Below are 14,781 nucleotides of genomic sequence, written 5' to 3'. Positions count from 1 at the left end.
GCGGCAAGGGCACGCTGGCATGCCACCACCGTGAGAGGCTGAGAGCGAGCATAGAGAGCTGGAGTCTGAAGAGGCGTCCACCGTGTGGGCTGCGGTAGTGCGGCCGGCCGCTAGCGCCTAGTGCCCCTCCACAGCCACTAACTCTCGCTGTCGCTAGGCTAGGCCGGATGACTGAGGGTATTCGCAGGCCCACCCAGACTACCGTATCTACGCCGTTGCATTTAGTCCTTTAATTTTCATTTGAGCATGAGTTGTATTGAAGTAATGTAATTACTAGGGATTCGATACTTAGACGGGCAATTGAAATTAACTTATTGACTTACTGTGTGGGAGAGAAGTAGTAGACAGAGATTGGCAATAGCCACTGTGGCTAAGGCAGGCAATGTCGTATGGTCTGTGGTCGATGGCCATCGCATAGGGCGCTGGGCAAGCGAGTAGTTCGGGGTGGCCTAGGGCATGAAGGGCAAGCATGGGGAAGATGACATCGGGCAATTGACAGGGACGCTGGGCAAGTGGGTGCCGCGTTGGTTAGGGTGTTGCCAGTTCGCTGTGATGCTATCTCCGTCTACTGCATGGCCTCGTGGCCTCGTGATGGTCATGCTGTTGGATCCGTTCGCTACATTGTGACGCAGTCATGGGATGGGAAGGCTGGGTGTCAGCGTCATTGGCTTGGTGTCAGCGTCATTGGCTTACTGCATGGGCGAGCCTTGGCCATCGGCTTCGCATGACGTTGGGAGAGCTCGAGCTATAGAGGGGTGCCACCTCTACTCAACCCATCAGTCGTCGCTCGCCCACCCAAGTCCCAGCTAGGCGCCAGCAACACAAAACCCAAACCTCTTCTTTCTGTCTGGGCCGCATTGCTCTAGGGTGTCTTCTTTACTAGGCCGACTTTGGGGATAGTTAGAAACCCACCTAGGCTACCCTGTGTCTATGATGCTAATGACCATGGAGGCAGCGGTGTTGCATCAGTGGAATTTTGTTGTTGCTATTTTCCTATTGTAAATCCTTTTCATGTTGTGTGGTAATTACATTAAACTGTAGACAAATGTAGGTTTACTAATTCATCTTTGCAAAATTACTGCTCCTACTAGATTCCCATTTCAGGCATTGGAGTGGGGAAAATTCATAGGTTGAATAATTTTATCTCGGGTCAAATATTGGTTGCAGTCTCTATTTCACCATATGGACTTTGTAACATTGTCTACATTTATATATGTAGGTGCTAATGAATCTAAACATAGATATAAACAATATACATCGATCAATGGATAAGTAGTTTAGAGTTATGCTTGGCTCAGTCAATGGATAAACCTGTAAATTTATAAAACATAGCACATCAAATATTCCAACCAAAATTGCAAACTTGGATTGACAATTTTGAACAAGGCAGAGCGATAACAAATGCATAATATCAAATATTTGGGACTATAAGATATTCCATTTAGTAAATCAAATAGAATATTTTGATCGAACATGTTGATTAGAACTCAATTCTCTTAAAAACTGATTGTTCGGGCAATCAGATATTACGAGAAACTTATAGGAGTTCCATTCAAATGTTTAAGCCTAAACAAAAAACTCTAAATTTTGAAAATAGATGCCTTGATGAATTGTGTGTTCCTATCTGGCGGTGGATATTTTGACCACCTTCTATGCATACCAAACAGACAATTGAGTTCAGCATGAGAATTTGCTATCTCCTAATGCAAACATGCATCTTCATCTATTAGCCAATAAGCTTCATTTGTGTCTAAAAACCTTACCTAGTATTAATCACAACTATATCTAGAAATTTGTTGTTTGTAAGAGAAAGGAGCCACCACCCATACCATGATAAAAAGATCTTCCCACATCAAGCTCTAAAAATTGCTAGTTTTGGGAAGCATTCTATCAAAGAACCAATTATGTAAGTAGCACATAAACAAGACAATTGCAACTTTGCAACCCTAATGCTAGTGATGGGTTTCTCATTTCATAGCCAATGAAGATGATGACGCCTCAGCTATCAGTGAAATAGGTTGACGAGCTTGGAGACAAGCACCGATGTCAAAGGGGTGCAATTCAGCTCCATCGAATATAAGATTGACTCCAGGTAAGACCACATCTTTGGTGTCTGCATCATCAGGTTCTGGTTTTGCTACAGGTGTGGTGGGTTGATCTTCATGGACAGTTCTTGTGGCAGCCTCATACACAGGGGCGAGAGCATATGACCTGTTGATTTATTTAGCATGTAATGAGCCGTTAACAAAAATTGTGATTATAATGAGCATATTAAGTTATACATAACAAACTTATGTATTAAGTTGCATACACGAGCCTTGATGAGGAGTCAATTTGCTTCTCTACTACTATAAAAGTGCAGTCAACCTCCTCCCCCCAACCATCGTGTTTCTTGTATGTAAAAAAATCACCTCACCCCCAAAATTATTGTGTTCTCATGATTCACTAGAAAAAATCGAAAATATAAATACCAAGCCCCATAGAACCATTCGTCCATCCTTTCCAAATCCATTCTAATGCGTACTCATAGCACGAGTGCACTTTAATACTATAATTGATGGTATATTTTTGTGGTGTATAGAACAAACCTAAGTATGCTCCCATCGAAGCTTAAAACTTCAGTGAAACATTTTTGGCGTGTTGCAACTTTCAGCCTATCATGCTCACGTGGGGATCCTCCCTGGTTGGGTGTTAGTGTATCATGAAATGGACTCCATCTGCCACTAACAATGTTGATTAGTTGGCGTGGTGAATTCTTCGAATTACCCCTTTGATTGAAGAGCCTTGCTGTTGGGCCAGTTGCTTGGTACTCAGCACAAAGTTCTCTCAATCTCTTTCTCACATTCTGCATTGCCTCATAATGTTCACTGATGTCATCTTTTTGAAGCATGCATGACTCGACGACTCTTTCACATATTCTTTCACATAATTTTGGATTGAACAATGGAATTCCAAATTCTAGACTCAAAGGTATCCACTCATAATTGCCATTCTTCGATATAATTTCATTGGATTTGCTTATCCTGTGAAGCCTAACTAAACTAAGATAACCTACTGTACCCAACTCAATTTTACTGGAGAGATTATATAATAATGAAGATAAATTTAATATTTGCTCCTCAGGTAAGCCAATGCTGGCTATGGTAGACACAATTGACCCATCAATATTTTTTAATGGCAATGGGATATCCACAGTGACGAGGTTTCCAGTTTCATCAAGATCATTTGTGCTCAATGGTTGCACTATAACCGCAGAATGTTTTGTCATTGAGTTCAAGTAATGCAACAAAAGACATCCTTTTACTAAATTTCCTTCAAACTTCCCTCCTAATCCACCCACCACAGAATGATCCCAAGACCATATTAGTGCCTTTTCGCAACTGGCTAATGGTTCAGGCAGTAGCCTTAAACGTTGTCCTTTCATAAATACAGCAGATACTGGGCCACAGCTGCTAGATGTATAAAGTGCAAGCTTCATCCAAGGTGTCATGGAAGAGTAAGAAGGTGGACCAAAATGTACTAACCCTGTAGTGCTTGGTAGAAGTATGGATGAATATGGAAGAGGAATCATAGACACCATGATGTCATAGTCCCTAAGAAGTAATCTTTCGAGTGTTGATGGGGATAATGAAGCTAAGCTCTCACAACGAAGAATATTGACTCGATAACTTCTTTTAGTTTTTGACAAGGGATTAATGTTAGTTGAACCATTCAGTTGAGAAGTCTTACTGTTATAAGAATCATTGTTGTCTGTGCTTTTCTTACATTCAGATACAATACTTGAGGGTGATGATGAATATTGATCTGCAGCATCAGAGTTAACCATTGGCTGGACTGCTTGTGATAGTTCATCATAATGATCAATCTCTGAAGTATCTACACTACCAATGCCCTCATCAATGTTTTCCTTGGATGAAGTTTTGGTGAAGTTCTCTTGTATGCTACATTCTTGATTATTTGCTTCAATAGTTTCATCTGGTGCTATCCCTCCAGACAACAAACACTCAAGGAAGCATCTCAGGCTAAAAGCATGATTTGCAAATTCCTGAAGCACACCTTCGAATCTCTTTCCTTCTAAACTAGCAAGGTCATTGCATAGATCAACAATGCAAGAATCACCGAGTTTTCCGGCTTCATATAGTGTCACCGCATGAGACTTTAGACCTGTGATATATTTAGGAGAACGTTACCAATAAATGACTTTGAATGATTATTTGTTTACAGTTACAAAAGGGAGTAATGATGCAATCTAACCTGGAGATAATGAACCCATCATCAAGTATGAAGTTACATTGGCATCAACAATAAAACCCACATAAGAAGCCCCGGATATTGTCCTAGGCCCATCAGAATCATTGTTGAGCAATTCATGACCTGACTTTTCTGAGTTGATACTCATATGTGAACCTTCATCGTCATTAGTAAGAATATTACTAGGTATTGTTGATGAGTTTGAATCTCTAAGAATAGACTCGGTATCCATAAGCTTTACAGCCCAACCCAATCGACAAGCAAATGATGCCGCTGCTTGAAGCTGATATAGGTCAGCCTGTAAAGTTTTAGCCAATTCAGCAACTGTGGCATTTTCACTTGACACAACAAATACAGCATACAATAGCCTGCAAACAAAGCATACATAAAAAATTAATAGCTGCAGACAATTCTTGCAACTCATTATGTCTTACATGGGATGAGTCTCATTACACAAAAAAAAATCAAGGCAAGTACTCACTCTTCGATTGGATCTTCGTAAGATTGATCCTTATTTGACACAAAACCTTCAAGCCTTGATACTGAAATAATGAGATAATTTTATATTTGAACCGTAGGTACATACAAGGATTACAAACATATTATTTGAATTTATGAAGAATTGGGTGTACTACAATTTATTGTTTATGGAATAATACCCTCAACTTGCATACATGGTGAGTGCCTGTAAGAATATTATATCATTCTAACTAATATTTTCCTCATCACCAGTTTATCTTTAAAAGCTTGAAGCAACTATGCTATGAATTATAGTTAACCTTCCAACAATTTCAAACTAAACCCTAATAATAGAAATACTATGTAATTATGTAAGAACATAGCTTTCTTTAAAAGCATACCTCTGAAACGGTCCTCGGGATAAACCGGCACATCAAAGTATACCATTCCCCTCTTGTAAAGACCATCTATAACATTTGGATCAAATAGGACATATGAATTAACTTCCTCCTTGGATATTTTATCTATTGCTGAAGTCTCATCTTCTGAAAGTTTCTATAGTAAAGTAATATTATCAATTTCCACAAATACAAAGTACTATTGAATCCTATAGAGAAATGTGTTTAACTAAAACTTATAAACACTTCATGGTAAGAAAGCAAAAGAAACAATAAATGCACTATATTATATATTGCATAATGAAACCTTGCCACTAATGAATCTGACCTTAAACTCTTCCAATGTGAAGTTGACAAACCGAACGGTCCACCATGGTTCTGTTGCTTGGTCTACGGGGAGTGCAGGCAATAACTCTTTTGCAATTGATTTGCTAAGCTTCCACATAATCTTTCAAATGCATGATTGAATTAGTGAATATATAACATGAATAAACTAGTTAGGTTTGTTCATTTTATGAATATAAGAGGATCATGTCTTTTTAGTTCAAATATTAGTCCATTCCAACAACACAAATATAAATAATAATAATAATAATAATAATACTAAAATATTCTCATGGATTCCCTAATTAATTCTTGTATCCTACTAGAATATAACACCTACAATTGTCATAGTTGACAGACCATGACATGGAAGGTAATGATACCTTTGATCTACACTTGTTCATAATATCGATAAATTCATTTCTTCCAACACCTGTGATCCTCAGGGCATCAGCAGCACTAAAGTTTGGAATACTGTCATAGGGTTGCTCTGCCAATGTTATCAAAAAAGATATAAATGTAAACAGAAGTATTAACGATACAAAACATATGTCTCCACGATGACATTATTTAGTTGGTGTAACTAGATAATCTGCAATAGTATTTAGTACAAGGAATTGTAAATTTTTTGTACAGTAATCACATATACAAAATATATTATACTAATTAAAAAACTCATATCACTAGTAAGAGTCATATGAAAAAACGGTCTAGTTATAAAAGAAAATATTTTTTTGATAATTTCCCAATAATGAAGCACACAGACGAAGACACAAAAAAAGATATACTGAACATTGCCAAACACTTACTCTATTAAACTTCCAAATGCCAATTGATTGATAATTTTGCATCATTAATAACAAGAACCAAAGGATGAAAATAAGTGCGATATAATAATATATTTTTTATTATGTCAAATGGAATATCAAAATTGAAATTTTCACTAAACTATATTTACTTGAATGAACAACACTAATTGACATGCAATAAAACAGGTTCATAAATAGGAATTGTTACAACTTAGTACATATTCTTACACATTATAATTGATTCCGATTCACAGTCAAGTAGAAAATAAAAGGGATAATCTCCTGTACACCCCTAAAATTTTAGCTAATCTGTTCTATGCTCCTGAATTTTACTTACTTCCTTGTATACCCACAAAATTTGATTTTGATCCCTTCCATGCCCCTCCCATCAGATAACCATTAGTTGACCGTCTAATTTCTATAAAATTAACCATTTTACCCTTTGGATGAACATAAAAATTTATGAATTACATTAGTGAAAATTTTACATGAGACTATTAATAGTTATGAGTTTGTTGTGTGATGCATTATTTATAAAAGAATTATTTTTCGATAATAAGATAAAAATATGGATTTATTTTATTTTTCAAAAGTCATAAAAATGAGGAGTGTTCATACAAAGATAGGAATACCAATGCTCACGATATTTTTTTAAGAGTGCACCCGACAAAAAAAAACTATTGTCCTATTATATTTCAAATAAAAATTTAATTTATTATATTGTTCTATTTTAAAATTTATGTCAAAATTTTTCACACTAATTATTTAGTCTCATTAGTTACATAAAATGCACATACTGTGCACTCAAACAAAATTTTCTATCTTTTTTAAGCTTATATTCAAACCTAAATCTTCAATGGCATTAAAGACGTTTGTCACAAACTTAACAATGAAATGAAGAAAAATGTAACGGCGAGGGCATAGAAGGGATCAAGTTGAAATTTCAGGGGTACATAAGGGATCGAGTAAATTTCAGAGGTATAGAAGGGATTGAGTGGGTTTTCAGGGGTATATAGTCAATTTACCCAAAATAAAAACACATCATTTCCTCTTTAGTTATCATGGTGAGCAGAAAATTATTTAGAGTGAGTTTTGACTTATGAGTAAAAAATAAATCAAAACTACTAACTAGATAAATGGATCTTAGATATTGTTGTAGAAATAGTGAGGTATATCCTATCACTCATGTGGAGCTTTGTTTCTGGAAGAATAATGTAAAAGCGACCTTTTCATGATGGCTTGTTAATCAACACTTTGGCATTATGCAAATTGGTGGAATGTTATAGCAATAACACTTTAGCATTATGCAAATTGGTGGAATGTTATAGTAATAAGTATTTACCATTCTTCATAGCTTCAAAAAGGATGTCACAATAATATTTGAAGGGTGATATCCTCATTACTCGACAGATATAGTCTGCAAGATGGTATGGGTATAACTACAAAAAATTAATAAAAAGAAATAGTCATGAAAGCTTTCTAAAAACACTAGCCGAACAAATTATTGTTATGGGTACAAGAGGAATGCACAATACAAGTTGAAGAAAAAATATTACCAAAAATGGTGGCAAGTGAATAACATGCCATTTCACAGATTAAAAAAATGACAACGAAAAATATGCATAAGATTTTCGTGAGTACTTTAGAAAACTATTTCCAAATAACCTACTAGAAAGTAACTATCAAACAATAACGAACTAATGAGAAAAGATTGTACAACATACTGCAAGATTTTTGCGGAGATACCGCATCAAATCCTCATAATATTCTCCCTCTTTGCACACTTTGCGCGCATAAGAGGAGGTCCATGGCAATCGTTTCCGTATGCAATAATTTACAATCCTGCCAACAATGGATTTAGTAAAATGGTAGTTAGGCATGCATCTTTAATTAGGAAACATTCAAATGCATTACACAAGAAAAACAGTTCGCAAGTATAGCAATTAGTTCGACAACCTAAAGCAATTCAACTTTTTTATTGGTATTTACCCAAAGTTAATTAACAAGTTATGTTTATTAGAATTGTGCTACATGAATAGGGTTGGCAACGGGGCGGGGAGGGAACAGGGATGGCTGGAACACCCCCGGCCCTGACCTTGTCCCCGAAATGGAAACCGGGGGAAAATGGCCCCTGCCCCCACCCCCGAACGGGGCCTCAAAATCCTTGAATAGATCGGCGCCTCGGTTGCATCGGGCGGAGGGAGCACGTCATTGAAGTCGCACTGTCGCAGGACGCCGGTGTCGGGCAGAGACGGGCCACAGGCGGCGTCGGGTGGAACCGCCCTGGGCGAACTAGACAGTTGAGCCTAGTCGGCGACTCGGTGTTGCCGTGTTGGGAGGCGGCGGCGGAGGGCAGCCACGGGCCAGCGTGGGGACAACGGGCGACGAGGTTTGGAGGGCAGTGGCCGGTTGGCGGGCTGACCGGTGAGGGCGGCGGGCGGCCGAGGGCATTGTGTGGCCTAAGGATGGTAGGGAAGTAGAGGGCGAGGAGAGGAGGGCGGCGGAGGGCGGGGTTCATACTCCATGCTCCGCAAAGAGGAGACGACGAGGCGCCGAGCTGATTTGAGATGCGGGAGCAGGAGGTGTGTCCGTGCATGAATAGAAAACTACAGTTTTGCTCTTTCCATCCACTGTGGTTGTTCACTATGGCCTATGGGCCTGGCTGGCACGCTGGCCCCAATATGTTTTTTCTATTTTTTTAATATTCTAGGGCCCCGCGGGTTAAACTTGCCCCCGACCCCGATCCTGACCCCAACCTCGAGAAAACCGGGGTCCTAGCCCCAATTCCCTGCGGGGCAATATTTGTCCCCGGCCCGAGCCCCATTGGGGTGGGTCCCTGCCCCCAGTAGGGAATTTGCTATCCCTATACATGAAAAAGCTTAATTGTTGCTCATAAATTTTAGTAAAAGCCCAAACAATATAGTTTAATGAAGTCTTTGGTCCCTGTAATACGGACGTAAGTTGATCCAATATTTACGATTAACTGTTTTTTTTAAGTGATGAGAGGAGCAACTAATTGAGATGTGTTGTAGCCAACAATTAAGTGTTCATAGACATGTGACGTAAGGAGGTGAGCCACATAAGGAGTAATGAATCGGTGCCTTGAAGCTAAGCACCCATGCATCGGTGGCTTATGCATGCATTCTAAGGGAGCGAGCAAGGTTTGGAACTTTATATTGTTTCTATATTAATTTATTGTTTATCATTATGGAAATGGTGCTAGCACATCAAAATTAACTAGACACATGATGGAATACATGTACATACCAATGATACAAAGAACTAGTGATATAATGGTATCAATGATAATACTCATACGTACTTGGATGCATCAGTGGTGATATTGTACATATATGTATAAGTGATCCAAGACACCATGGGTGATACTTGTAAGTACTAGGATGATACAAACAATACCAATGATACAAGGTAGTAGACTAGTACTACATATAAGTACCAAGTTTGGTACTATATATGATATCCATAGGTATTATATCTGATGCGTAGGCACAAGTTTTGATACCAATAAGTATCATGTTTGATGCATAGCTACTAGGTTCAATACTTATAACACATATCAAATATTATACCAATGGATATCATCTTCGAGATCCAAATTTGATACCATGAGTATCATGTCTTGTACCTAGATAGCACGGGTGATGTCCATTAGTGCCATGTTAGATGTAATGAACAACAATCTCTAATCTCTAAGAATAGTTAAAGATTTGTTAATTGCCATTTACCCCATTCAGCCAAGAAAAAACAAATTTCTGGGTTTTTGAATTTAGACATATGCTATCACTAGATTCGAACAAAAAATAATTAATTTTTTGATAGAGGGAGTACATGGTTGGATGGGCAATCTAGACACTTTTTCATGTGATACAGTGCACACTCTCGCATGCATACATGAGAAAAGATAATGGGCTAGCACTTATCCTTTATTAATGATCAATATCTACTTGTTTGCTTAAGTGACTATGGATCATCAACTAGACCTACTACTATACGTAGAAAACATGTTGCCAACAACTGGCCAAACCGTACATGCTAAGCTTCGGAAGCAACACATGTTCAAGTATTTGTATGGAACTGCATTATCATACTTAATAGTATTATTAGCCAAATCATATTATTAACCATGCATCATTGAGAAGATATAGAATTTTAGGATATAAACATTTTGGTTGGCAATTGTGGATATGGTATGAATTGTTTGACAAGTATCCTATAAATACGTTAACTAAGCCATCTATATTCTCAAATACACTAGATGGTGTCCTAAATTTGTAATTGATACTTACCCAAATATCTAACAAACAAATTAAACCTGCATGCAGAATCATATAACCGGATTCGGAGCTAAAATCATCCAAAGATTAATCTTAGGAATTAGGATGGATAGAACGCAGAAAGTTGCATACCTACGGTTCCAGTCGTCTTTGGAGACAAGGGCGGCCTGGATGCGCTTGGGGAGGTTCTCCCATGGGAGCTCCTCCCTAATTGCCTTTACCATCATCTGCTCCTCCACCGTTGCCGCCATTTGCTGCTGCATGATCGATGAACTCCCCTGACTCCGCCCCTTCCTTCAAGATCAATTCCCCACCTAACCTTTCTTGTGTTGGATCCACCGATCGGGCAATGTACCCGGCTTCCATACAACTCTGGAAAGAGAGAGAAAGAGGGGGAGAGGAGCGCGGAGAAAAGGAATGCATGCAAGAAGAGAGCGCTTGATTTAGCATTGTCAAGGCTCGTGCATTGCAACTGTCCCTTTGTAATTTTTTTTTGTGAAAGGTCACTTTGCAATTGGTTATGCATGTGGCCATTTCATTGGTTTGTTGTATCAATTTTATTTTCTCACACTACCTATGTCCGCAGAGAAGATATAAATTTTTTCAGGTAAATTCCCTATATACCCTAAAAAACTAACTCAATCCCTTCTATATTCCTAAAATTACCCGATTCCTTGTATACCCCTAAAATTTCAATTTGATCACTTCCATACCCATGCTGATACATTTTTCTTTATTTTACTATTAAGTTTGTGAAAAATGTCTTTAATGTCCTCGATGATTTAGGTTTTAATATAAGTTTGAAAAACGATTGAAATTTTTTGAGTGCATAATATGTGCATTTTATGTAACTAATGAGACTAAATAATTGGTGCAGAAAATTTTGACATAAATTTTAAAAACAAAAATATAATAAATTATTTTTCTAATCGGGAGCACTCTTAAAAAATATCGTGAGCATTGGTAGCCCTTTCTTTGTATGAACGCTCCTCATTTTTATGATTTTTAAAAAATAAAATAAATACACATTTTTATTTTCTGATCTAAAATATATTTTGTCGTAAATAATATATCGCACAACAAACTCATAGCTATCACTATTAATAGTCTCATGCGATAAACTTTTACATTTTCAATAATGTAATTATAAATTTGTATGTTCATCAAATATAAAATGGTTGATTTTATAGAAATTAGACGGTCAACTGATGGGAGGGGCATGGAATCTAATTTTGGGGTATACAAGGAAGTAAGCAAAATTCAGGGGCATAGACAAGATTAGTTAAAATTTCAGGGGTATAGAAGGGATTATCCATTTTTTCATAGTAAAGGCATGAAAAGATACACATACATATTTGTTATTCACACTGCATGTACACACATCATGTGAGTAGTGATGATCATATCATTAAAAATATGCTTGAAAAGACAAATGTTAGAGATAAGAACTTTCAAGTTTTTGTTGAATGGATGTCCTGGATGTGCATCATCTAGGACATCTAAAATTAAACCCTAATAACAAAATTATGTACACACAGGTTGTTAGCATGCTTGTTGGTGTCACCAAAGTCCACAGACTTAAAAAATATATCTTTATAAGCTACTAACATTGGTCCAAAATACAACATAACGTCCACATGAATGCCAATGTGGTAATCCTATATCAATTGACAAGTGGTGCATCACCCCTCCATCAAGAATGTATTAAAATGCGAATGAGACTACCCCAATGACGTGTTGTGGATTCAGATTGTATCAATATGGCTGCTCCTCTCAGCTCAAAATATATACATATCTTTATACTTTTGAGGTATCCAGGATAAGAATGTGGTGAGATTATATAAAAGGATGGTTGAGATGAAAAATATGTGGAAAAATTAAATGATTGTTGGTTTGTGAATGGTCAAAATGATGTGCATAGATGTAGGTATATTTCAATATAAATTTGGATCCTCAAGTTAGCTCTTCTTTTTTGGTTTTTTTTTTGCGGGGGGGGGGGGGGGGGGGGGGGGGTGGGGGAATAGTATACAGTTTAAATAATTATGAAAGGAATCATGAAAATAGTTGACAACACACTTTACATTGTTTCATCTAGTACTCGACAAACTTGTATAATTAAAATTGCATAGAAAGATAAAATAATGGAAATGAAAAAAATCTATGATGTCTTGGGTTGTTGGATCTAGAGGAGGTAGATGGGTTGGGCCTAAATACAATCGAGATTCTAGCTAGTGGCTTCCTATGGAATTGGGTTGTACCATTTTCTTCACTGCAACCTAAATAATTATAAGACGGTCGCAAGAAGAATTGACAATATAAAACTATTGTGTCATCAATCAATTACTCTGCAAACTTGTATGATTAAATTAAGTCTACAGATAGAAAGCAAAACAAAATATAATGTTAATGTTACTTTAATAAAAGAAAAGGTTTTTGCTATCAAGCAGTTGCTTGTTTTTTTCACAAAACATTAGCCATTTCTTCAAACGTGGATGGTTCTGTGAATTGATAATTGGGCCAACGGGTTGGTTTGTTACCCCCCTTTAATATAAAAAACATTGCTCCTTCTTAGTTCCAAATGAATACAACATAAGGAGTTCACAGGTGATCTTTCCCCAGTAAATGGCAAAAAGGCCACGGGGATTTGGGACTTTTGTTGATGATTCATGGACATATCGTTGATTTGAGATGAATGGCAAATCTGCGATGCCACCACGGTCCCTAAGTAATTGTTCTGATTCACTTGTGTTGTCTATTTGTGAGATTGGAGAAAGATACATTTTTGTGTTTTTGTCGGATTAGGGCCTATGCAGACATGCAAATTTTGGTTTTTTTTTGGCTGGGTTGGGAGTTTAGATTTCTTTCAATTTCGGATGGAGATTTTTATACTTGCCAAGTTATCATCTTAGTGGAAATTGGGGGACAAGAGTATGATGCGCCAAACGTGGCTGATGTACCATCAATACATGCAGAGAAGGGGTGTGTAGGTGGAGCTTGGGGATATGTATTTTTGTTCGACATATGTAGTTGAAGTGGGGAGAGGGGGCGGTTTTGAATCATGCATGTGACATGCTTGACAGAATGCTCCCAAAAAGATGTGGAGCAATTGATATGTTGATGTTTGATGTTGCCATGTTGGTTTGAGTTATTTTTGGGTAAATCGAATAATGAAAATTTGATCTTGATGGCACTTTTGGGGGTGCAACACAATGTTACATCTCTACACCTTGTTGGTTTTTTTGGTCTTGAGCTTTTTTGTGAGTTAAACGGTGTGTCAGTCCATACACTTATGAATCTTTTTGCTTATATTCTGGTGTGAATTTCAATAAATAAGATAAATTGTTGTTCCGACCTTATCTAGATGTGGCATTACTTATAAATCGATGCATGGACTTATCCTCTAGCAAGTTATATATTCTTTTTTGTCCAACTCTAGTGTTTTGAGTTCTTTAGTGCTACTCCATAAGAACAGATGAGTTAGCTCTTTCTTTATCGATTGATTTAAGAAACTATGGATATATCATGTTGTCTTTTCTTTTGTCCAGTATGTCCTGGGTCTTGCTGCACAACAACCAAGTTGTTTGAGTTGACATTCACCATATACTTAACATCAAAATTTATTTGTTTTTTTGCAGTATTACATAGCTTAGACTCCAAATGTTCTCCAAACAAATGCTAATTTAGATTGTGACAAAAAAATGCAAAAATATGTTACACATTTTTTTCTAAACGTTCAATACCTTGCACTTTTGTTTAATTTCAGTTTATATATTATCTTCAGTGCACTTACGACATATGTGATGTGTAACAAAGAGTTATATTTTTTGTTTTACATAATAAGCTTAAAATGTGGTTGCTGTTACGTCTCTTTCAAACACCTTTGCTAGTTTGTTCTAAAGCTTTTCTTATCATCTTTTTCATATTCACTATGGTCATATTCTAAGTTGTATCAACCGTTAAATCTCTAGGGTTGATCTTTTTTCACATTCGTTACCATTGCACATTGCATGGATTGTCTTGTACAAGTTCAGAAATGAATTAAGGTGATATCATATACCGAGAGGAACCTTTAAATCAAATTAAGGGGCAAGTACTATTTTAACTAGTAAATTTCCTCTTATTCAATTATTTCACTTTTGCTTTCTGTCACACTCATCTCTTCACTTTTGTTTATGCTTATAAGCCAAAATTTGAATTTTTAATATTACATTTGGAGTAGATTTTATGGCTTTTTCATCGTAGTTT

At 37.0% G+C, this 14,781-nt stretch overlaps 1 protein-coding gene across 1 annotated transcript; it reads right to left on the bottom strand.

The window, feature by feature from the left end:
• Nucleotides 1-1,426: 1,426 nt before the first annotated feature.
• LOC102708442 (protein FAM91A1-like) lies at nucleotides 1,427-10,866 on the bottom strand. The gene is made up of 10 exons (XM_006655162.2): nucleotides 10,669-10,866; nucleotides 7,966-8,083; nucleotides 7,584-7,680; nucleotides 5,816-5,922; nucleotides 5,437-5,556; nucleotides 5,112-5,265; nucleotides 4,733-4,793; nucleotides 4,255-4,619; nucleotides 2,589-4,164; nucleotides 1,427-2,211 (listed from the first exon to the last, which is right to left on the bottom strand). The coding sequence occupies exons 1-10, from the start codon at nucleotides 10,797-10,799 to the stop codon at nucleotides 1,968-1,970; spliced, it is 2,973 nt and encodes a 990-aa protein (XP_006655225.2). The 5' UTR covers nucleotides 10,800-10,866; the 3' UTR covers nucleotides 1,427-1,967.
• Between the last annotated feature and the right edge of the window lie 3,915 nt (nucleotides 10,867-14,781).

The sequence above is a fragment of the Oryza brachyantha genome, chromosome 5 (genome assembly GCF_000231095.2).
Source record: "Oryza brachyantha chromosome 5, ObraRS2, whole genome shotgun sequence".
Lineage (NCBI taxonomy): Eukaryota > Viridiplantae > Streptophyta > Magnoliopsida > Poales > Poaceae > Oryza > Oryza brachyantha.
This window is presented reverse-complemented; position numbering and strand designations above follow the sequence as displayed.

What these genes read in the sequence shown, in the direction of transcription:
- LOC102708442 (XM_006655162.2), bottom strand. Translation starts at nt 10,799, where the DNA reads ATGCAGCAGCAAATGGCGGCAACGGTGGAGGAGCAGATGATGGTAAAG. An exon ending in TGAACAAGTGTAGATCAAAG is followed by an intron (nt 5,557 to 5,815) that starts GTATCATTACCT and finishes TGCATTTGAAAG; the next exon opens with ATTATGTGGAAGCTTAGCAA. An exon ending in TCCCGAGGACCGTTTCAGAG is followed by an intron (nt 4,794 to 5,111) that starts GTATGCTTTTAA and finishes TCATTATTTCAG; the next exon opens with TATCAAGGCTTGAAGGTTTT.